General features: G+C 43.7%; 1 protein-coding gene across 1 annotated transcript in view; it reads right to left on the bottom strand.

Annotated features, from left to right (window-relative positions):
- The window catches only part of TMEM45A (transmembrane protein 45A), a 468,453-nt gene that overhangs the window by 206,374 nt on the left and 236,019 nt on the right, over positions 1-26,060 (bottom strand). Inside the window, exon 3 of the mRNA XM_069639307.1 lies at positions 14,859-15,069. Coding sequence (XP_069495408.1) covers positions 14,859-15,048 — 190 coding nt within the window. The 5' untranslated portion in view covers positions 15,049-15,069. The remainder of the gene's footprint in view (positions 1-14,858; positions 15,070-26,060) is intronic.

Below are 26,060 nucleotides of genomic sequence, written 5' to 3'. Positions count from 1 at the left end.
GCTGCCCAGCATTGGAATGCCCTCCCCCCTTCCCTCAGAGCAGAAAAGTCACACCTCGCATTCCGGAAAACAGTGAAGACATTACTTTTTGTCTGAATACTCAAAACATGCTACCTCCTGTTTCATGAACTACTAAAATGTCTAAAAATGTAATATTGTCTAATGTATGTAACTAAACTAAAGCATGTAACTAAATGTATCTAACTAAAAAGGTGTCCATGACGCCCCTGTAACTAAGCTCCTTTACCTGTAACAGCCCCTCGATACCCCTGGGCTGTTTGCGCGCTATACAAATTACTACCACAGACAACATGAGCATTGCCAAACCTGTCACATTGTTTGAATGTTACAACTGGTGGTTGAGAGATATGTGAAAGGGGAATCCCAAAGAAATATTGCATGTAGTACATGACACACATTACGCTATTTCAATGACATATTACCATGTTGTTCACCAATGCACACCAATGTCATGAAGGTACCTCTGCTCTTGGCACACTGATCTCCTATTGCTTCCCCTATCGACTTTTCATTGCTGACACTCAGATATTCTTCTCCTTTCCCTCCTTGTCGGACAAGCTACAATCACAAACGTCTGTCTCTCAACCTTCAAATTCTGCATGGCATCTACCTTGCTCATGCTCAACCCCACTATGACTGAACCCCTCTACTTCCCATCCAGACAGGCTATCTCTTCCTCTCCCTCTCTTATATTCTTCTCTCCGGACTACCTTCCCTTCTCTGCTTCGGCTTGCAAGCTTGGCGTCATCTTCGACCCATCTCACAACTTCTCACTCTTCATCTCCAAATCTGCCACTGTGGCCAGACTTAGTCTCCACAACATCAGAAAAATAAACCATCTTCTTCCCTTCAATACTGCTTAGCACCTAACCTCCTCTGTATCACTCTCTCAATCTGTGCCAGTCTACTCTATGGCCTTCCCAGCTATGCCTTTTCACCTCTCGACAAAGTCCTGAACTTTATTGTCCATACACTCTTCCACATTGCCGGCTTCACCTCCATCTCCAGTATAAACTAATTCTCATCATCTTCAAAACTATACACAAACTTGGCCCACCATACCTACCAGCCCATCTCACTCCCTACTCGTGCCATCGCTCTCTAAAATCATCCTCGGCTTAACCTTCTTGCCGCCTCTTGTGCCCCTTGTGCTCCCTATCATTTCTGCTCTCTTCCTCTCCTTGCTCCCTTACTCTGGAATGCTCTTCCTCTCCCTCTCTTCACTACTCCACTCTATCTCTCTTTAAATCCAATCTCTGAGGTCTCCTCCTTTCTTAAGAATCACTTGCACAGCATTCTACACCACATCTACCTGTTCTCCTCTCTCCCTACCTCTCTACGACAATCCCATGTCACGTATCTCTTACCCCTTCATCCTATAATTTAGCACTTCCTCCATTATCCTGTTCCTATATCATGATCTACTGCCCTTGTCCCGAGTTCATGTTTCTACCTTTTCTGCATCATCTTGTCTTATATCCACATCCTCTCACCCATTGTTAAGGACACTGGTTCTTTGTGCTCTGTAAATCATATATATAAACAAGTCTCTAATATCTGGTAAAATGGCTGGAGGCAAGTTGCATTGAGGATGTGTCATTTCACCCTATCAAAGGCTTTGTTGTGGGCCCCTCCACTCAAACTCAGTGCCTTTTTGCTTTTGCCGCTTTGGTGGCGTAGACCAACTAATCGCTAAAATATTGGTACTGTAAATGTAAATTAAAAGGAGAAAGGGGAATTCGGGAGCAGTGTATGGGTTGGCATGGCAACTTTCAGCGCTTTGTGATGAAATAGCCAAAGCACCATCTGGGTCTTCACACTCTTGCTCTTGTCAGTCAGCCTGCTTCTGTTGCCGGGTAGATGTGCATGCTCCGAAGTAGGAGCAAAATGACTGCACTTAATTATATGCCGGCTATTATTTTCATTTGTATGCACCAATACTTGTTTTCACTTAAACTATGTATACAGTCTGCCGTGGAGTGATCTGTTTTCTGCTCTCTGCCAGCAGCGCTCCGGTGTGTATTAGTCCCCCTCCCCACTTCCTGGTGTGCTTGGCCCCCTCCTCCCTTGCAGTCCACCACCCTGTTGATTGGCCCAATGTTTCATCAGCAGCGCTCCTGTGTGCATTAGTCCCCCTCCTCTCCTGCTTCCTTGAGTGCCTTACCCCCTCCTCCATTCCCCCACCACCCTGTTGATGAACTTGGAGCTTCCGGCGGACATCAGGGTGTTGCAGAGTGTTGATCAGGCACCCCCACCCTTAGAGTTCCCAGACAGGCATCCCGAGCCCTGTCTTTCTGATGGACTCAGAGGCCTCTCTGTCCGCACATGTGTTTCTTTCCCCTCAGGCTCTGCCAGAACATACTGACAGAGGTGAGCGGTCGCAGGATTTCTGAACTTTTTCCTCCAAATGTGCATGGTGAATGTTCTGCTTCGGCGCCAATGGCTGACTTAGGGGGAGGGGGAAGACTGATGAGGGGATGGGGGTGTTCCCTCCTTCTGTCTGTTGGGACTTCGTTTTCAGTGCAACAGAGAGCCTTTTCTGCCATGTGTAATTGGCAGTCGCTAACTTAAATTGACACCTTTGGAGCGCAACCATAGTGACGGCAAAATATATTTTTCAAGCTTAAGAAAGAGGGGGTGACAGAGTGCTCTAGATATTATGTAGAAGGGCGGTAGTTCTGTCAGTCCCCACAAAGAAAACAGGAATGATCGTCACCTTTTTTATTTTTTAACAACTTTATTTAACTTTGCACACAGATTAAGCAGTTACATTTGCGACATTCAATTTCAGTGATCATAATACATGTATTGGCTGATTTTACATTACATTTACGTCCTCGGGGGTGGTAGCTCTGCTAGATACTGTTTGTACCATGTCCATATATTCCTGGGTCTAGAGGGGGTCATTACTGAGTCTATATACAATTCTTCGGTGTCATTAGCCCACAACATGTCTTTGTTCCTGTTCCAGTCCTCTACTGTTGGCGGGCGAGCGTTTTTCCACCTCATCAGAATGACCCTTTTTGCCAGCAGACTTAAATTGAGCAGTTTTCGCCAAGTTAGGTTCATTTTCCCAATCGCTCCCAATATACACAACTGCGGTGTCCATTCGACCGGTTGGTCCGCCATCTTATCTAGAGCTCCACAGACCCCGGCCCAGTATTGACTTAGTTCTACACAGTCCCAGAGCATATGGTATATGTTAGCATTTTCAGAGTTGCATCTTGGGCAGTTACCAGAGAGAGTAGGGTATAGACGCTTGAGTTTTGCTGGCTTGTAGTGGGTTCTATGGATGATTTTATAGTGTATCAATTTGAATCTAGAGTTGCACGATACCAGCTTAGTCAGTGCACAGATCTGGGACCAATCCTGTTCTTCTATCGGCTGGTCTAGATCTCGCTCCCAACCGGCCTTTGCAGTGTGGGGTGGTTTTGGGCGTGTTTGCATTATAGTTTTGTAGAGAGTGGAGGCCGTAACCTTCTGAGTCCCCCCTGTGAAAATGTAACCAATACCCATGTTTATTTTGGGTTCGTTCGGGAATGATGGGTAGATCCGTTGTGTGGTTGTTGCTGCTTGTCGAACTGCTGTCTGTGTGCGTTTGTGTTTCCTACCGTGTCTTTAATCTCATCCCACTTCAAAAACTGTTTATCCCGAAACATCTGTCCCCATTGTGTGATTCCTCTGGCAGTCCAGTGCAATGCCACCGCACTGTGTATGGGGGAGGGTGTGTGGGGGTCGCCCCATATTGGCATGCTCGGGTGGTATAGTTTGCCGGCTCCAAGCATATAATTTATTTTGGCCCATGCAGTGATTGTGACATTGGATGGATGTATAGTGTTATATCGTTTAGGTGTGGGCCAAGTGATTTTCTGTAGGGCCAGTATTGCTTCCTGGTCCCTCGTGGGAGGGGGTGGGGGGCCAGGGTTGAGGAAGCATGTAGCCCAATTGGCAGCATATTGTGCCTGCGCTGCCAGGTAATACAATTCCACGTCGGGAGCCATTAGGCCGCCTCTGGTATACGTATCTGTTAGCACCCTCCAGCTCAGCCTCGAGTGGCCTCCCCATACAAACGCTATGCATGCACTATTTATTCTGGAGAATAGTGTGCGGCCCTGCCACACCGGTACTGTACTTAGGCAGAATGATCATTTTAATTAATGCTATCCTACCCATCATTGATATTGGAAGGGCATTCCAGCGCTTTATTTTGGTGCAAAGTGCGTCTGCCAGTGAGCTGTAGTTTAGTGTTCGAGAGAGTTGAGCGGATCTGGCGACAGCCGCACCTAGGTAAACAATGTGTAATGGGCTCCATATAAGGCCGTGGAGGTTCTGGGGCTGCATATTGGCATCTGTGAGCGGGAATATCTCTGACTTATTGGGATTTAGGCGAAGACCTGAATATTCTCCGAACTCTTTCACTGCGGCCAGCACCTTGCCCAATGTGCGGTCTGGGTTTTTCAGGTATAATAAAATATCATCCGCATAAAGCGTTATAATATGTGGCTTACCTTCTAGCCATATCCCGAATGTGCTATAACGGAATCTGAGTATGTCCGCAATGGGGTCAATAACCAGGGCAAAGAGTAGTGGGGAGAGTGGGCAGCCCTGCCTAGTGCCGCCCAGTAGTTCAAGTATGTCTGTGAAAGATCCATTGATTCTGATCTTAGCGTATGGTCGCGTGTAAAGAATTCAGATCCACCTGATGAAGTTTGGGCCAAATCCATAGTTTCGTAATACCCCGAACAGGAACGGCCATGAGACAGTGTCAAATGCTTTCCGCATATCTAAGGAGACAGCTATTCCTTGGGTTTCTGGGGGTATTGTGGCAATGATTTGGTGGCATCTCCTTATATTCGTTGCCGTAGATCTGCCTAATATAAACCCAGCCTGATTTTCGTGTATCATATATGGCATCAGTGGTGTAAGCCTAGTTGCTATTATTTTGGCCAGGATTTTGGCATCAGTGTTTATTAGGGATAAAGGTCGGTATGACCCACAGTCCCCAGGGGGCTTCCCTGATTTCAGCAGGAGAGTAATTATAGCTTCCCTGGTGGTTTCGCGGAGTTCTCCTGTGTCCAGTGCCTCCATCCATACAGCGTGGAGCCTGGGAACCAGTTCACTACTAAATTCTTTATAGAACTCAGCACTTAGCCCGTCTGAACCCGGCGCTTTCCCGTTGGGGAGAGATTTTATTGCGTCGAGTATTTCAGGTTCGGTGATGGGTAGCTCAAGTGATTCCCTAGTGGTATCCGCTAAGAGGGTTGTGGGTATCTGGGCTAGGTAGCTCTCAAACTCGTCATCTGTTGCAGTGCTTTGCGGGGAGTATAGGTCTTTGTAATAAGCATAGGTCTCCTTCATTTTGTCCTGGTCGGTGGATACCGCGCCATCAGGCATCTGTATGCATGGTATGGTCGTGGGGCCATTCTCTACACGTACTGTTCCAGCTAATAATTTCCCCGGGTGTTCCCCTTCCCCATATCTCTGGGCTGCAGCTGGCCGATCAAACTATCTGACCTCTTGTTCTGCGGTCTCGGTGTATTCGTCTAGTTTGGTCTTTAGTTCAGAGCTGATCTGGGGTGACGGGGAGGATGCATACTGTGATTGCAGGGATGATATTTGAGATTCTAGCCTAATTAACCTATTCCTAATGTCTTTAAAGATTCCACCCTCCACGGATATTGAGTGACCTCTGATGCAGATTTTGAACGCCTGCCATAGTATAGACTGGGTCGAGACAGAGTGTTCGTTGTTATCGAAATAGTCCTGTATATATTGTTTCATCGAGGTGTTATAAACCAGGTCTTTCAGGGCTGCCGGGTTGAATCTCCAAGGTGGTCTGGAGAGGACTCGACCAGGGGTTCTTAGTGTCAGCTGTATCGGTGAGTGGTCTGAGTACGTTCTTGGGTGTATATGGGAGTCTGTGACCCATGCCATGCTGTCCCCATCTATGAGCCATAAATCTATCCTGGAGTGCATGTCATGGACTGTGGAGTAATAGATGTATTCTCTACTGATCGGATTCAATGTTCTCCAGGCGTCTTTTAGTTGTAGATCAGCCATATGTAGGTGTATTGCTTGCGCGGCTTTAGTCACTGTTCTAGCTTGCGCAGATGTGCGATCAAGATGTACATTTAATATTGTGTTAAAGTCCCCGCCACATATCACCCGGGCTGTCGGGTATCTTGCCAATTTTTCAAACACTGAGGCATAGAAGTCTGGTTGGTCAATGTTTGGTTCAGAAAGACAAATTCTTTATCATATAGGTTGCCATGAAGCATGACATATCTACCCCCGGGTCACACTCAACATCAATACATTCAAAGGACAGTGTTTTGTGAATCAGAATTGCTACCCCTCTTGCCCGACTGGAGCATGTCATGAAATACTGATGTGAGCCCCAGTTAGGCATCAATTGTCCTCCTTGTTGCGGACCAGAGTGCGTTTCCTGTAAGAAGATCACCCTGGCCGCATGTCTATTGAGGTACACCAGTATCTTCCTCCTCTTAATCCTAGATCCCAGGCCCCTTACATTCCAGCTAAGCATATTAATGTTGTCTTTGTCTAAGCTAGCCATTGTCTATGGGGTGTTCAAAGCCATGTGGCCCCTTATAATCTGCCATTGTGAGATGGAATGACGACATGTCTGACATCTGTGTGCTTTTTCTTTTATAACAAAACCCCGCAACTCCCGTGTAAAGCCCTCCCACCACCCTCACAGTTCCCCAAACTTCAACTGTGCCATTAGATATCCATCTCTCCCCACCCACCAACATTTCAAGCACCTGCTACAGGGGGGGTTGCGGTGTCTCCAGAGCCCAAGCCAGCTCCACTTATAGGTATCGTGCCCAGTTACGCACGTTGCTCTCGCACATCCTACTGACTTCTGGGACAGTGTTGCCATAGCCGATTAGACATGTACATTCTACTTTAGTATCCCAGATACGGTCCTCCAGGGTGGAGGCCTCAGGCGTTGCTGTTCCTTTTCGCTTCAAGAACAGGATGAGAATATTTAGCTCTCAGTCTTGTTCGAATCGCCCACACTTTAAGTCTGTCCCGTGTTCGGAGGGATATGCGTTTCTATAAAGGTTGCCGCTTCTTCGGGAAATGTGAAAAAGTATGACTTGTTTTGATGCTGGATTTTGAGCCTGGCGGGGTACAGCATTGCGTATCGAACTTGCCGTTCGCGTAGCATTTTCTTGACTCCTGTAAAGAGCTTCCTTTCCTGTTGGACCGCCAGGGTAAAGTCTGGAAAGATGCGGATTACATTTGCTTCCCATTTGAGCTCTTGTTTTTCCCTGGCGGTTTTAAGGATCAGAACTCTATCCCTGTAGTTTAACATGCGTGCTATGATGGGCCTTGGGTATACCCCGGGTTTCGGTTTCGGGGCCAGTGATCTGTGCGTTCTCTCAACGATGAACATCAGTGACCATCCGGGATCACCCAATAGTGTGCGTAGGAGATCTTCCACTGCCTTCTCCATTGATCCTTTCATGGCACCTTCTGGAACGCCAATAATGCAGATGTTGTTTCTCCTAGATCTCGCCTCCAAATCTGCACATTTGGACTTCACCGTTCCAAGTTCGATAGCCATTGTGGATACTGTGGTTTTCAGGGCCTCTAAAGCGTCCTCAGTGCCAGATATCCTAGATTCTGCCTCCATCATGCGAGTGGTTGTCTTGTCAAGTTGTGTCTTAATGTTGGCGACACTTGCCGTGATCCCATCTAACTTGTCCGTGAGTGTAGCGAAGCCCTGTTGCATCGCTTGAAAAACGGCCTGGGGGTCCATCATTGTAGACGGGGGTGCCTGCTTCTCCCAGACCGGCGTTTCCTGGTCTGTCTTGGGCTCTGCTTCCCTCTGCATCGCGGTCGTGAATTTGTCGATGGTTCCTCTGCCTTTCTTCGGGCCAAAGTTCTTGGGCATCGTCTCCGGAGTGGGAGATGCGGGTTATCCAGCCGCTCAATGGGAAGGCCGTGTTGGTTCCATCACAATTCGCTCTGCGCTATATATGCCCGCGGAGGTGGAATCAGTGCCCCGTCGCAGCTTTATTAGAAGGGGCAGACGTTTCTCACCATTCTGTCATATATGGACGAATGTAGCGCTAGTTTCGGCGCGCATACGGTCATCAGTCCCTGGGGGATGGTGGCCTACGTAGGCGGTGCGGGGAGGCCCCCCCCGTGGCACATGGGCATGCGAGGCACCAAGCTCTCAACAAGATGAGTTTATTAACCGCCTGTCCTGCAGTCCCCCGAGCCCGCCGGGGATAGCTGGGTGGCGCGCTGGTTATGAGGCGAGGGGGCCTACCTCTTCAAGTGCGGTCTGACCACAGAGCAGGCCTTCACCCGTCCGGGCCTCTCAGGCTCCCAGGCGAAGAAGGCGGCAGGGGGGCCCAGCGGGCGGTCCACGATATCCGGGGCAGCCGCGGCTTCCTCACGCTGGATGGATGGCAAGAGCGGCCCGATGCCACCGCGCCGGGGCTCCTCTCTTCTCCTGCCGGTCGCCGACCTCCGGGCCGCCCGTGGATTATCCGGCCCTCTATCTCAGGAATAACCGCAGGGGTCAGCCTGAAATTTCATGTGGGCTATCCGAAGATATTGTTACCCGTCCTCTGCAAAGATCGCGGGTAACCGGTGCCTGCAAATTATCTTTTCTGGCTTTGCGGCCCTGGGTCTAGCCGGAGCTCACACGAGAGCCACCATCTTCTCTCATACGCAACAGCGCCCCCAGGAATGATCGTCACCTAACACGGTATATTCAGGAATGAGACTGAATTTAAATTGCATTTGCTGGTAGTTCTTTAGAACGTACCAGTGACAACCTTTTAAAAATATTTCAATTGACTTCCTTTTAGTGCTCCAACTATTCCACCACAAATAATCCCACATTTACAGCACTCATCGCACTGCAAGGTTTCTTTTAAATTCATTACCTCACACTTTTATCTAATGCATGTATTGTGTCCTTTTCTGAGGCATTGCTGTGTGCATCTATCCCCATTTTTTATGTATTTGCAATGAGGTTTGCATCTGTGTTAGTGAGTCTTCGCTCCAAGACATTGGACAAACTTTGCAAAACAAAATCTGTTTTCTTTGGCTGCTCAAGAGAAATTCTTAGTGTTTTTCTCTGGGTGGTAGTTTGGTTTCACCCTTTACAAAAGTTTCAATTTGGACAGCGTCAATTATCACACACAATTGCCCAAAGTATACAATCTGGAAAATGTATCTGCGCATTAGACAGTTTGCCTTATCAGGCTGGCTTGTATAATTTACAACGTTGCTCAGCAGTTTTGCACCTGTGGCAAGCAATTTAGGTTGATGTTTGCATCGAGAAAAAAGTGAAAACAAGTGTCTGCAATGGGCAGTTGGTGCGAAGGCAGTCACTCGCTCTCACTCTCTGCATGCTTCTGCTCTCCCTGCGTGCGCTGTTGCTACCTCTCTCTCTCCCTGTGTGCGCTGTCGCTCTCTCTCACTGTTGGCACTGCCGCTCTCTCCCCGCGCATGCAGTCACTTTCTCCCCACGCATGCAGTCACTCTCTCTCTCCCCGTGCATGCTGTTGCTCTCTCCCCGCGATGCTGTCGCTCTCTCGCCCCACGCATGCTGTCACTCTCTCTCTGGCACTCTTGAAAATATCCCCTTATTCAGTCTTCTAAAACTCTCCCCTTTGCTCTCAGCACTTTACGTGTTCTTTCATCCTTCCTCTCACACTCACTACTTCTCCTACTCTCCCTTTCTCGCTCATATTTCCTCTTGCTCATCATCAGCACCCTTTATCAATGGCTTCTTCCGTTGCTCTATTCCCCGTCTCATTCCATTGCACACCTACACCCCTTGTCGCATCCTACTTTAAAACTTTTCATTCTCCTCCTTGCACCCTGGTACCTATAAATGCAAAATGCATAGAACAACAGTAAACGTCAAAACTATTGGCATTGCCAATGCTTGTTTTTGTAAGGAGCAGAGCAGCTCGGTTTTTTAAAAAAAAGTCAACAATGAACTTTGCGTAACATTCCGACATGCCTTAGTACAACTTGGGTTCTTCTTTCATTGTGGGTGCCAGAGTTTCAACTATGGCACTCATGTTCAGATTGAGTTTCGCACCTTCAGCTGAAAGTGTGCATCCTAAGCACTCAAACTCTTTATATAGACACATCTCTGTGACTTGTGTTTTCTGGAGCACCTTCTCCTTTGCTGCAATGTGGTAGTGACCAAATGACAGGTGTGTGTATCTGTACATGCCAAACAGTGTGATGAAAGAGATGACCGATTTTGAAACCTTATGAGGTTATTTTTATTGGTTTGTGGGCCACATACAGTTTTGTGAATATTTTTACCATCATCAGTAGTTCGGATATGCTTGGCTCCGGGTAATTGCCTCTAATATTTTCTTGATTTAAACTGCATAGTTCTATGTTCTGTGAGTATGAGATCCAAAGAAGATCGCTAATGCAGTGCTAGTGCTCTTTTAAAGGTATTAAGGGAAGGACAGAAATATAAAAAACATGAATTTGGATGGGAAAATCTGGAATACGAACAGAATATCTAAAACTCATGTTCCCAGAGAAAATGTTATCTTTGGCAACATATGGTGTGGAGTAGGCAGACGGCAAAACAATAAGGCAGCTCATGGTGGGAATAAGGCCAAAAGTGGCAATGCAGAAAATGCCCTAGCCTTTCAAAAGAGCACTGTGTGGGGAAATATACCAAGACACTTCACTGATTGATTGATTGATTGGTTGTTTATTATGCGCCTATACACAAGTGTTTCAAGAATCTGGATTCTTTCAGGATTCTGTTTTGCATTTGTTTTATAAAAATGATCATTATGTGTATAACTGTTCACCTATGCAATGCATGATCACATTCTTGTATCTAGAAGCGCATGTCTGTTTTCAGATTCATTATTTTGTGTTGGAGCTATGTTGGGATTATCTTCCACTATGGGTGCTCTACTTCTAGGATCCATGCCGGTGGAATGAAAGATGGAACCTAGAGAAATTGACGGGTTAGATTTCATGAATGTTGTGGCAATTAAAGATAGAAGAGACTGCTGAGCAGAAGCATCTTCGTGTGTGCTGTCTTAGTACTGCAAATGCTGCGAATCATTTTACCAATGCACAGGGTCAAGTCATAACCTTTGTAACAAGACGGCTGGAACCAGAGGTTTCAGATCAAACCATGTTGCCAGGTTTTCTGGGGTAAGCACAAACTGAAGAGACTGAGACACCCCAAAGGACATGTTGAATGAATGAATGGGGTAAAAAAAACTTGGGGTCAAAAACGATCTGACATGTCTGATAAGCGGCTAGAGATGAGACCTCACCCACAGGCACAGAAAGACACAGGCCATCAGATGTCCTCATACCTGAACCCGAGCATCAGCTTAGGCTGACTTCTAGCAACGAGTGACTAAAGATGGGAATGCCCTTGTCCCAGAAAATGAGTCTCTCTGCACTCTCAGTAGTGGCATGGTTCTGGTTGTAACTTCGTTGGAAACCATCTATGTGTTTTCCTAAGTGTTTGAGCTGTCTAAGGCCTAAAACACTCTACAAATATCTACCACATATGTTGCCAGTCATCCAGTATGAGTGGAGGGGAGCTGCCATACTAAAATATCATTCATAACGGTAGCCAACACATTTGTGAATAAATGCTTGTTGACGTTAATCAAAATAGCAACATTCTGAACTAAAAATGGTGATTCGTAAAGTCTGATGAGTTAACCTCTGAGACTGAGGAAAAAACTAACCATGTCTCTTTTACAGGATGATGGTGAGGGCAGAAGAGCAAAGTCGAAGTTCACTTTCCTGGCTACAGGAACATAAAGTGAAATGCAGCATTGCCACTAAAAAATCCCAGGGAGGAGTCTGACTGTAGCAGTGACGCTGTGCCTAGTGTGGTGATTGTACGCCATTGACAAAAGAGGGGAGTACAAACTATGCGCATACTTGACGTCAGCGTAAGAGGAAGAATGGAGTCATGAGACATCATGCACCTTGTGAAAGGAACTGGCACAGAAAGGAATTTTACCATGAAGAGAAATATTACAAAAACCTAAACAAATAAAATCTTGTTCAACTTTCATTTCAATAGTCCAGTCTTTTGTCACGAAAGCAAACTTGAGATACAGTCAATGGTTTAAAGCAATCGTAAAATTGAAGTAGGAATCTAAGATCTATGGGCGTCAGGAGGTCCCCTAAGTAGAGATGTTTTTATGGGAGGGCAAAAGGGGCACTTGCCCAGGGCCCTCACCTTGTAGGGGGGCCCCCTCCGGGCTGCCTGATCTGAAGAACATTCCATTGTTCACCAGTGTTAAATAGCAAACGTCAGGAAATTTTATGGGGTGCTTCTGAGACTCTAAACCCATTGCCTTTCTGTTTTGACAAGTATATTCTGCCTTGATCTATTCATCATGTATTTCTTTCTGTGTTCACTGTGATATACATAGTTTGTGTGTTCCTTACAGCACAACTCTGTAGCATTCTTTCCTTCCTGTGGGAATTATACTGATCATGTGCAATAGGCAAAAGTGAAATGCATATTGATAAATTGAGTGCCACAATGGTTCAGAAGTTAGCTCAGTGTGTGAAGCACCCATTGCAGAGATATGTGTTCATATGCAAAATTAGAATATCATATCCCAGCAAGGCTGGCTGAGCCTTTCCTATGTCTGAAGTTTATAAACCTGCCTACATATGTACTGGTTTTGCAGGACAACATCTGCGGTTATCAGCAATGTACCTGCACCAGATAGGGGTTGCTATAAAGAAAACTATGGCAAAGGTAATCGAAATTGGTTTGTTCAGATGGGGTGTTGTGAAAACTAGGCAATCACCTCCAACGATGGCATAAACTCTTAGTCCAAGAAGTGAATAAGTATTCAAATTCAAGACTATGGAACAAAAGCGTTCCTGGTCAAATCATCTAATATCTCTTACATTACTGTGCTGTCTTCTGTGAGGTTTGCCTTCTTGCATGCAGCTGGTATTGTTTAGCTCATTACTTGATCTTTCTTCTTATGGAGGCCATTTGGGTGGAAGGGCTGGTAGACAGAAGAGAGCGGACCAGATGTTGTAGGCCTCAGGCAAGCATATTCTAAGGTCTGCTTGTTTGACACAAGAAACGATTTGCTTTTTGGTAACAGTCTAGGGTTGTTATGCACGTTTATAAATGAAAATGTCACAAGCCATTGTTTTGGAAATATTTAAAGTTAATACAAAAGACAAACCCAGATAAAATGTGTTAAATTACAACGATAGGTATGCTCATACCTATATACTTCCCTTGATGATGGAGAGAATGAAGCTAGAATCATTCCCATTTTGCATAACACCCTTCTATAATGTTTTGTTTAAAAATGGTCATGTTTGGTAATGTATTGGTCTTCAAATGCTACTTTTTTATCATTCTAATTAGAGCAAGAATGAAGAGGTAAGTGGACTTAAACAGAGTAAACGTGCTTATTATGCTGCGAGGCAGCATATCAACCTATAGGATGTGAGCTCGACGGGTGGGGGCAAGGCGGCACAACCAGTATTATTGATCCCTTAATTCCTTTGGTTTGGTGGAGAGGGGCCCCAAAGATGCCCGTGCCCAGGGCCCCAAAAGTGCTTAAGATGGCCCTGCCCCTAACGTAACGAGAGGAATGATCTGTGATTATCCCCAATTTACATATTTGGTCATCTTCTTCAAATGTACGACAGGATGGTAGTCCCTTGAGACCTTTAAGGCTAAGAAGAGGAGTGTGTAAAATGTGTGCCATCTCCCCTCAGCTGAAATAGGAACTATGATCTTCAACCCAAGCACCCACCTCCACAGCTCGCTTAATAGCCTCCCTGCAATGTGTGCCTTTTCTGAGTACTCAGCTTTGGAAAACAATTAAAATTATTACAATCGGATGGTTTTGACACCTCAAATGAAATCCATAAACAATCGGAAATGGAATTGACCCAGATTTTAAAAAGTGCTGATTCTGGCCAACAACTTGACAGCAAGCCGGCCAAGTCAAGATGGCTGCTTTCACCTAGGAAAAAGTGCTAGAGGAGGCTTCGAAGTATGTAGCGCACCTTGACCCCTTGCCTCTTTGTGTATAAAGAAAGGCAGGTTTTACGATGGAAGACTTGACTGATGGGGATTGCTTCTTTGCTCCGAAGGACAAGGCCCCTTTTCTTTGCGCTAACCTCAGGTTTGAGACGCATCACTGTTCGAACCAACAGAAGGCAATGGGGGCATGGAAGCAGGAGTGGAATACTGATATGTCACTTATTTGCTCTGAAGGTACACTCCTTATTGCCACTTCCAGGGTGCAAATTAGGCTGTGTGAAACATTGGTTGGGCAGCCTTGTTGTATACTCACATTACTTGAACCCAACCGAATACTGCTGCAAGCATGGAAGTTTGCCATATACCGGATGAATGTGTTATATTACCCTTTAATAAAAGGATGTTACTTGGCAAGTGTTTCCTAAAGAACACGTATCCAAATAGCAGGTTGTTGCCAACGAACGTCTGAAGAGACAAAAAAACACAGAATTCTGGCTGAGAGTTCTGGAAAGTAGGTGGAGAATAAACACCTATTTAATAAAGGGAATTCCTTTGAGGCTGAACTTTATTGTGCAGTACCTACGAGGAGGAAGGCAAAAAAATGGAAATGATTGATTTTTGGGAATTGAAGACATCAAGGCTGCTTTCTTTCCTTCCTTTTGTCACAAAATCAAACCTTTATCATAAAAACAGAACACACCCATTTCCATCTTATTGAGAAAATCTAGATGAGCCCATCCTTAATAGTTTCTACAATGGCATGTTGCAATGTCTCTGTATGATAGGAAAAGCCACATACCAATCAGCGCACACGTTGCTTTGGTTATCCCCTCGATAAGTTCCAGTCGCTGACTGCCTGCTTTTGTCCCAAGATAGCAAGCTTTCTTGTTCCTTCTGCATATATATTTCAGTGGGTACTTCACAGACCACCAAAGTCCAAAAAGAAGAAAAAAACTTCCAGGCAGGGCATGTCCTTTGAAATTTGCCATTTTCTCTTTCAAATAAAAAACCTGAAAAACATGAATTGTTTATTATAAGGAAAATAGGAAATGCCATTGCATGCTGCTTACAGTGTACCTTTCAAGAAAAGCAGTCTTTCATTACAACCCCAATATTATACATGATTTGACAGCAATGTACATCTAATTGTTATCCCTGTTTGTAAAGTGGAATACAAAGATTATTATTGTTTTCATTATTTTTTAAGTGTTGTGCGCATGATCAAAACGTTATAAGAAACTTCAAGTGACATCCAAATAATGCAGATCTTATTTCGAGGAGGAGGGCTATACTTAACAGGTTACAAACTAAGAGGGGAGACATCCTGGAACGATGAATCCTTCGAGCCGTGCATACTTTTCATTTGAGACCACTCATAGACAAGTCACTCTATGCCCCACTGTGCATCCCCAGCCTGTCCTGGACCCGTCACCCGTCACCCCTCCTGGAAATTCTTAGTCGTAAGGAGAGCAAAAGTATAAACGTATGTCATCCCTTGTGACTCTCACCAAATGAATACTGGCCAAATCAAAATATTGCTAACCCATACTTCCTTTCTCAACACCCCCCCCTCTTGCGGAGGATGATATTAATTACTTTGCAAAAATATAGCCTCCAAGTTAAATGCTAATCAACTGCATAGAGCCCCCATTACCCGCCACCCTATCACATTCCCTTTTATTATTAGTATTAGGGTATTTTTATTGTGTGTGTACCAGGAACGTCGATTCACCAAAATTCCTTGGGTAGCGCAAGTGACATCACAGCCTTAATGACATTACAGGAAGTGATGTCGCTTGACCTTTCACCTGGATGGTATCAGTTCCTCTTCAACCCTGGTGACATTACCAGAAGTGGCTTGCAGGCACAAAGAAAAGTTTGTAAACATGTTAAAATACCAAATACATACCGAAGCAGACAAAAATATTTTTGATACCAACCACATTTCTGACAAGGGCGCTGCCTTCATATGCAATGGAAGGGGTCATGATATGATTGGGTTAGACACAATAGTACAATATAGGCCCTAGGCAATATTGCTTCCACCATCGGGTTTGCCATTTGAAGATTTAAATATATCTTTAAGCAATAATTATGACAAAGCATTGAGCGATTCTGGGGAATGCTGTAACCTGATTGTTGCTTAAATGGACTCACACAAACTTACATTAATGGAAAGCCTGGTGAAGATGTACAACAAAATACAAATTGTAAAATGGTGAAAGCTATACAGAAAATGTCATTGTATAAACTATAATGGGAGCTAACCACACACCTGTGGAAATATAACAATACACAGGTCTCTGTGACGAGATTTCCAAGGCCAAAATATAATTACATGTCTATGTGCTTTTGTCTCAACTTACTAGGCTCCCTACAAAGGGTGGGGTCGCATATGAGCAAGAAAGAAATTGGCAAGAAAGAAATTGTCGGCTCTGTAAAAAGCCAGGTGTTAGGGAGATTTCTCACCCAAGTGCTAAATTCCCTCTACCTTCGAGCCGCCAGCTCTTTTGCTATATTTTGGGACTTTGAACTTTTCATTTTCAATGTGTTTTACTTTTGTGTTCTTTGGATATGGAGTTTTAAATCAACTTCATAGGCATCATCTTTTTCTGTGTGTCACACAGCACACCTCATTGCAATGGCACAGGGGTGTCTTTCAGACTCCCCAAGGTTTGAATCCCTTCTCTGGGACTGACTACAGTCTCCCAGAGCATGTAAAGTTAAATTGACTTTACTAGTCTTTTTAAATGTACAGATCCAGCACACACTATCTTACTATAGAGTGCTGGAGGGGTTGCCTGGCTTCCCCTGAGTCTAAACACTCATGTAACAGTCAAATGTTCCCCTTTCCCACTTGAAATGGCTGGTGGCAGTGGTTTTAGACAAACTACCATGATTCTTCCCGACCGCGAACACTGGCAAGGACAGCCACCCTGCTGTGTGAGTGACAGCCAGGCTGGAATGAATGGTGGAAAACTGTTTAAAAGCAGGTCTCTGTGACTTGGAAAGCAGAGTCGACCACTGGAACGAAAGAACCAAAGACTAGCTGAAGGAAGACGACTGCTGCAACTCCTGGGTGACCAGTGAAGCCCTGCTGCAGTTCCGAATTGCCTGAAACACCATTGACAGAGAAGCCCTTTAAGGTTGACTTCTCCCCTTGAGTTTGGTGGGAACAACCAACTCGTAAGCCACCTGGAAACCGTCCCCTCCTGGTCGAATCTTCTGCAGAGTGCTGTGGAAAACCAGATAGCCAGTGGGAAGGATACCAGTTTGTGGTCTTTAAGGCACTCACACCTTAAACCAACCTTTTTTCCAAGCTTGTGGTCTCATCCCTGGGCAGTGCAGAAACCTCCCGACGTCCTCCTTCTTGTCCCCACGACTGAAGCCCAGGAACAGCGAGATCTGCTCGAACTGCCTCAGCTACAGCTTTTCTTCAAATCTAAGGTACTGTGGAAACGCGGTCCGGAAATCTTTCCGGCCACGGTGAAAGTTTGTTAAACTTTCCCAACTTCGAAAGCTTGTCCTTCCCTAAACATTCGTCTAACTTTTCGCCTGACCAAATTCTTCAAAGATCCGTGGCAAGGACTTAACCGTTGATTACCAGAACTATTCATTCCATACAAAGACTCTGAACCATTGACTTTGGCCCAGGCCTATGAACTGAATTGCTGGTTGTAGTTTACTGAAACCCTTTGCCCTGCCTATGAAGTATTTGGGTGGGCTACTGATTCTTGTAACCTTGTCTTTTTACTCCTCTTTAAACTATCTGAAGTGCCATTTTGCTCCCACTTCAGGGGAGCTGAACTTGTTCAGTAACGTATTAATTGTGGATTTGTGGTTTATTAGTGTATGATATTGAGCTGCTCTTGCTAGTGTAATGTTTACTAAATGATTGTGTAAATAAATGAATATTCTTTTACAAAGAAACCTTGAGTAAGTCTTTGTTTCAATCACTGTATTTGTTGGTCTTTTGTGTCACTTGTTCTACTGCTCACTTTACTCTTGAGATAATTCTGGCTGCTCAGCCATCCCTACCACTTTACTGTGTAGTACAGGCTTGTACCAAAGGTGAAATTGTACTTGCACTTGAGAGTCTTAATTGTGTGCAGTGTTCCCACAGGCTACGGCATATGATTCTGCCTAACACCGGGCGAGGCAGAAAAGCTAATATATTGGCTCATTGACCGTAGTGCAACACTATGGCCAAGTAAAATGTGGTTGGGAAAGTTTCCTAAGGAGATTAGAAGATTTAAACAGTGAAGGCATGTGGGAGCAAATGTTTTTTCTCAATTAGTCCACCATAATGAAGTAGGGAAGGAAGTAATTTGTCAGACAGGTGGAACATGCAATCTTGGGGGTTAGAAAGGAAGGGCCCTAGATTATGGTATTATATTTTATTGAATTAATTGATGTCTGTAATGTTTGTTTTAGAATGTTGTGTCTGAAGAAATTCATTGCCATTTATAATGAACTAAGAGTTCTGAAGTATGAAGTTATTCATAAACTAAAAACACAAAACAAAATAGGCAGAGGCACTGCCATAAATATGCAAATTAACAAGGGGGGTTCTGGGTGTCCCTCTGACAGACATTAGTCCTGGTTATGAAAGACTTACCCAAAGTATTTATCTCACTATCTTTCACAGAGAAGAAATATCCCAAACATATTAGTCTTTGTCCTGCCCCGGCGCAGTCCAGCACCGAAATGCTAGGTAATTCTCCTCTGAACAAGAGTATCAACAGCAACCCCAGACACGTTTTTCAGTCTGGTTGGACCTCATCAGTAGGGTGGAGCTGTGCCTCTTTAAGAATAGTGAGCCTACCCCAAATATGCCTTTGAACAGGGGTAGCTTCTGACTCCTTGTATTTTCTATATGTAACTCACCATCTCGAGTCAGGCCCCCCTTGAACAAAAAAGAGGGTCCCCCTTGACCCTCCCCCCCTATCCCTTGCTTATAGGACAACCCTACGGTTGTTGAACATAATTAAATCTTCCAAATTAATGGAGAATGTGAATGTCGTCAGTTTTTCTGACGACCTTTACAAAAAATTATTAGATACGCCATCCCTGTTGGGTAATAAAACACCAACAGTAACGCCAACCTGAAATCCGGCTTCAAATGATCTCGACATTGTGTTTGCAAAGAAGAAAAAACTTGTGAGAACTGAATCACACAGACATTTAATGCTAGAATATCTCAAGGCCAGTGTAATCCCGGAAGGCCTACAGGTCAAAAACATTCCACATTTTTTTTTAGAAAACCCCAGATTCATGACAAAATTTAGCAGAGTAGGGAACAAGTGCTCTCGCTACTGGGTCATTCTTGTCATCGAAACAGCAGAGGAAGAAACTAAAACTCAAAAAGAAGAACTTCAAGTTCTGGAAGATAAGATCAAGAATGAAAATGTAATCCCGGACATTAAGACACACCTGGAAAAAAATCGAAGAAGAGATAAAAAAGTTCCACACATTCAACATAGACAAAAAACGGTAGAAATTCCAAAATGATGTGAAAAACTATAAAGAAGGGAAAACGTACCCATATCTCGTCCCGGGCTTCTACAATCAAGCCAATCAAAACGTACAATAGAACAGACAGAACCCACATTGCCCTCAAAAAAAGTTTCTTACTTTTTCTAATAGCTCAAACAGCAGTGACTCCGATTCCACAAACTCTGCATCGTCTACTTCTAATCAAGCCCCCCAGCAACAATTTTTTCAAGTGCGAGGCCAACGAGGCAGACCAAGACAACAACGACAACACCTGATGAGAACACGCCAATAGATGCTACCAGTGAAACCAACTTGGTAATACCAATTTTCAACCTGAGCAACTACAACCTATCAATTGACGAAATCAACATCTTGAGTAAAGGTCTCAGCTTCATTCCCACAACACCAGTGGATAGATTCAACACGGAAGTCGAACTTCGAAAAGGAATGTGCACCATCAGGCTGAAATATTTCTACAAATACAGTCCAGAAAAAGACCCCCTAAATCTTCAGGCCTAAAGCCAGTTTCAACATTTACACCTTGTCACATATGGTCTGCCCTGAAATTCTAACATACGAAAATCGTATCCTAATGGAAACCAGTCAGCTCTTCGCCAAACATATCAGATACCCTGACAATCTGAGCAAAAGCGAACGCATCGCTCTCAAGTCCTTAGAAAACAACCACGCTTTTCTTATAAAACCAACTGATAAAGGCAGAGGCATTGTGTTATGGAGCAAGACTCTTTATGACGCAGAGATTCAAAGACAGCTTTCTGACACCAAATTCTACAGACAGATCCCTATCAATTCAACAACAAGACTACTTTTGGAGATAGAAAGCTTAATATGCCATGTGTGGCAGGAAGGGTGGAATGATGATGATGAGAAACTGTTCCTTATCAACTGCACCCCAGTTTTGCCAGCCTTTTACTGAAAATCCACAAAAACACTCAAAATCCACCCGGTAGACTGATAGTGGCAGGTATTGGATCTATTCTTGAACCTTTGTCCATTTACATCGATCACTTCTTCTGACCTTTCATCAGCCAGATGCGCTCCTACGTCCAAGATACCACATCCACCATCAAGAAATTAAACACAATCACGATAGATCAAAATGATTTTCTAGTCACTCTTGACGTAGAATCATTATACACAAGCATCCCCCAACGCGAATGCATTGAAGTTCTCTCATCGTACCTTGATAAAAGAACCATCCTGGAACCACCAACAGCCTTTCTACTCGAATGCATCCAAATTACCCACACAGAAAACTACTTCATATTTGAAACAACCTTCTATCAACAGTGCTACGGGACGAGCATGGGTGCCAATTTTGCTCCCGATATAGCCAATCTTTTCATGGACTTTTTTAAAACAAATTCCATCTATGACAATACCAACCCGTACAAGATCCAAATCGGTTGTTGGTTTCGCTATATCGATGATGTCCTAATGATATGGAAAGGGAACAAAGCACAGCTTTTTGAATGTCTCACCTGGCTGAACACCTAAGATGTGTGCATCAAATTCACCATGCAACATGATAGGACATCTATACCGTGTCTTGACCTAACCATATACCAAACAACTGACAATACCTTATCCACCACGCTGTATAGAAAACCAACTTCTAAGAATACACTATTAGAATTTCACAGCTTTCAACCAGCAGGTTTAAAAGAGAACCTACCCTTTGGGCAATTTCTCCGCCTAAAACGGAACTGTACCACCCGAGAAGACTACGAATGTACCAGCCAAGACCTTTCATCTAGGCTAAAGGCAAGAGGCTACCCCGCACATGTTATCCACAGAGCACAAAAAAAGGCTAAAAACAGTAGAGAATCCTGTCTCACTCCAACACCACGCGAGAATTGCAAAGAGAAGATCACCTGTGTAACCACTTACACTCCGTTAAGCAATTCAATCAAGAAAACCATTCTTCGCCACTGGGACACTCTACAAACAGAATCCTTTCAACCACCGAAACCTTGTTTCGCGTTTAAATGCAGCAGGAACCTGAGAGACTTGTTGGTCAACACCTACATTAAACCAAGTCCACCACCAAATCTGCAACCTACAATATGGAATCTACCGCTAGTTACTGGCCACCACAAATGCGGAGCTTGTTTTGTGTGTTGTGTCACCAAGAACCTAAAAACCGTTGACCTTAAAGGCTAAACATTGACATTAAACACTTTTACACACTGTACAAGCAAATGGTCAGTCTATGCAATCCAGTGCCCATGTAAACTACTATATATTGGAAAAAGCAAACAAGAAATAAGACAGCGGATTTGCAAACATAGGTCTTGTGTTAAAAATGCAATACCAGACAAACCCATGGTGGCACATTTCCAACAAAAAAACCATAGTCATAACGACATATTTTGGTTTGTCCTTCAAACAGCAAAGAATCCATTCAGAGGAGGAAACAGAGACTTAACTCTTCAGAGACTAGAACAGCAGTGGATTTTCCATCTAAATTCAGTAAAACAAGGCTTAAACTTTTCTATAGAGTAGAACCTTTTCTTCAAATAAACTGAACGGTGCGGTCCTTATAACCACTGCAGTTAATAGACCATTTTACCTAGTAATGGCATTTTACTGAACCATACTCACACCTTAATCGTATAACAAAATTCTCCTTACTGAAACAGATGTTAACATATTGTAAGTAAAAATTAAATAACCCCCTTTTGTTTAATCAGTGATTTAAAAAATGGTCCTCTGTGTTTGTTAAATTGACTACCGAAATCAGACATGAAGTATCACCTCTGTAACATCGACAAAAAATGGATCAAAATGTTTTGTATATAATCTCTGTCGCGAACAAAATAACAACATGTCAATTAATAATGCATGGTTCTCATTATGCCAATATTGGACTTCTGTCTGTCACAGTTCTATGAAAGACCATACTATACAACACCATCAAGTACTGGAAGCAAAGATAGAATAATGTTTTGTGACCAGTGACACAAAAAAGTAGTCCCCTGTGCTTTGTTTGATTTGACTGTTTTATTAGTCATGCAGTGTCACCCCGGGATAAACATACTGCTTGATAAAAATGCTTGTGTATAATGTTTTTGATCTTAACAAAATGGTATCATGCAAATTAATCACGTATGGTTACCATTATGCCAATTTTGGCTTCCTGTTTGCCCCATCTTTGTAACAGAAAAATATATAGGTACAATACTTTTATTCTGCAAAGTACCACATGGTTCTAAACTGTACAGAATCCTCTTCTGTTTGACATGAGATCTCTGATCGTGAATGTTATAATTATTTTATACCTTTTCATGATGAAAGAACTATTCATCACATGTTTTAAACATCATACATTCACGGACTGTATTCACCCTGTCAGATATCAATGAATGAATAACAATAAAGACTCATTCAATTGTATCAACGCAAATATCCTAATGCGCATGTGCGCAGTTTTTCCACTACCCGACAATGGATTGAGCTACAGCTCGCCATTCCCTGGTTGGTAAAAAGATGTTCATCGAATAACTTCTGCGCTGCCTGTCAGTGAGCGACGGCATCACCAGCCCCAGAGCCTAGGTAAGCTGCCTAAATACTCCGTAGACTCTATAGACTGCGTAGGCATTATAATGGCAATGGCTCTCTGTGCGACAATACACACGTTACACCAACGCAGGGCTCTATCCTCTCACAGTGGCGCTTCAACATCTACCAATGCGGTGTGTCCAATTGATCCACAATTTTGTGTGTGCTGTCCTTCTACATAGGTCCCATAGTGCCATCTAACACCTACTTAGGCACGTTTTTTCTGTTTGTGTAATAGCATGCAATTATATGGACACTAGCACCTATGATTTAATACCGCGGCACTCCCCTATGTCTCACGTCATTTGGCAACAGCCCTTTTTTCGTTATTTCTAAAGCTGCCTACGATAGGACACAGTTATTTTCCATTAATTCAATATGATACTCTAATAGAAGTCAATTAATGTTAATACTTTTTTCACAACGCACACCATATGACAACAACCATACCTATTGGCACCTCTAATCGCCTCTCCAAGATATAATCACCACCACTACTAACTCAGAGGCCTTAAATGGCAGGGACCATGTGGCCAAACAATCTGTTAAGATGAGCCAACAGATAGGCGGAATCTTTAGATGTATGTCAAAGTGTAGGGGCCAGCCTTTGGATGTGAATCTAAAGATCTATGGCACTCAAACTGTGGCATCCACTATGTATGGCGCAGCCATTTGGGGCTTCCAGAATGTGGTGGAAATCCAGAGTAAAGAGAGCAAATTCTTCAAAAACCTGCTAGGGCTCCCGACCAGTGTCTCTGAATAGCCATCCACAGAGAACTGGGTGTGGAGTTTTGGGAGGACCAGTGGGTGCTGGCCCCTCTTTTACTCTGGGTTCGGTTGTGGGCCAATAAGCATGCTTCTCTTTGTCATTTTATTATACGCACTGTGCTGGGTAAAGTTGGTTGGAAAAAAATCCCCTGGCTTGCTTATGTCTCTTCAACTTTGGGTGAAGTTAATTTAGGTGTCCTCTTTCCGCCTGCCTCACTTATAACTAAGAGCGAGGGGGCAGTATGCAAAGCAACACTGGGAGATATTGCAGTAAGAAAAAGAATCTTGTCAGAGTATGCCCACAAATCTGGCCAATTTCACACCAGCATGTGCAGGCTTACTGGAATACAACCATATCTGATATGGAGCCCGTTTAAAAAGGATAGGTGGCTGATTATGAGGGCACGGTTTGATTGCCTTCGGTTGCAAGGAAACACAAGTGGAAGCGTTTTCCCGATTCAGCGGGTTGCCCGGTTTGTGGCCATTTTCGAGAGGACCTTCCTCATTTGCTGTTCTTCTGTATGAGGTATGTTGGTATACGCGAATTGACCTTGATTCCTGCCCTCAAGAAGACAGCGATTCGTTCACACAGGGCTGCACTTGTGTTTCTTTTGAGCGCCAAAACAGTTTTTACAGCTTGGGCTCTTTTGACGTTCTTGAAAAGAGCGATGTACTTCAGAAATAGTTTACTGAAACTGCAAGGTGGTGAAAGCTAGTGTTATGAAGTATAATATTATCGGTAATGGGACACATGTTTGAGTATTGCTTTCTGCATGATCCTATTTAACTTTTAATGTAGCCACTGTATAGGAAATAATTTGATAGCTAATTTTACTTGTATGTTGTCTTTTGAAATGTCCACTGATTTTTATCTTTTTATGAAATTGTAATTCGGATATGTGTATTAATGTGTATTTTTGTCGTTTAATGGATTTTTTATACATCAGAATAAACTTGTTTGATTGATATAATCACCACCACTACTATCTAAGATATTATCACAATTTTTAGATACAGCAGTGTACATCATTAATAGATGCACTCTTTATTCTTTTTGTTTGTAAGCAATCCTACTTGACATCCACAACCCAATGAATAATTCCATTGTGACAGCTTCAGTTTAGCCTTCGTTTGCTTGGTCTAACAGTAATGTTCTAGGTATGTGCTCCCTATATTAATAAATCTACTGCTATAATATGTACACATATTAAACAGTAAGGTAACTGTTGTTTCCCTTCTTCCTAGATCCACTATTCAATAGGATCCAATTAACTTCGCCAGAACCATAAGCGGCTGACGTCCATTCATTTGAGTTCATAAGATGACAGTATCAAGGTAGGTCCTCGACCTTCAGCCCCCCTCTTTCAATATACTTCACTCCTTTTCGTAATTTTCCCCTGACACATCATGTCATCTATTTCTATAGGTATTTCACACTACCTGTTCTCCTACCAAGCTCGTCCTGATGACAGTTTGGTCCCTTCAGCCACTTTGGTACAACACAGCAATTCCGGAGGGTCAATAGTATTCCGAACCAGAAACACTGATCAGCTAATGTTTCGACAATAATGGCGTACTACTATTAAAAAGTAGTACATGAATTTGCACAAATACTTTTGTTACTAACCTTCACTATAATGTACAGCTAAAATGTATTCTTGCTCCAGCCCTATGGGCTCATTTGTTTTTTAAGTTTTTAAGGTCTCTTGTTATGTTATAGGCCTGCACCTTTTAGAAGTTTTGTCAGTATATGAATTAAAGTTAAAGTTATTTGTATTCAATTTCTCCTGTTTTGTGACTTTCTGGCTAGCATTTGTTAAAACTCGCCTGCTGCAACCTGGACCTACCCCAAATACACCTTTGAACAAGGGTAGCTTCTGACTCCTTGTATTTTCTATACTTATCACACACATCCTGTCCTCACTCTCCTCATCAACCCTCCATTCTCCCTCACCTGCGCTCAGGCTTCCCTTGGCCCCACTCTCCCCTTCCCTCCTACTCTCCTCTTTCTCGCCCATACCACCGGATGAGATCTCTAGACAAGTCTCCTCTGTATATAAGTCTCCTCCAAACAGGTGCTGCCCTGCTCCTCCAGAACTATCAAGGACAACATTGCATCCCTTGCTCCAGCCTTGGCTGATTTCTGCAATCACTT

This window comes from Ambystoma mexicanum, chromosome 7q, assembly GCF_040938575.1.
Source record: "Ambystoma mexicanum isolate Mex_15411 chromosome 7q, UKY_AmexF1_1, whole genome shotgun sequence".
Lineage (NCBI taxonomy): Eukaryota > Metazoa > Chordata > Amphibia > Caudata > Ambystomatidae > Ambystoma > Ambystoma mexicanum.
Note: the sequence above shows the minus strand (reverse complement) of the source record. Positions and strands in the feature narration are given on the sequence as shown.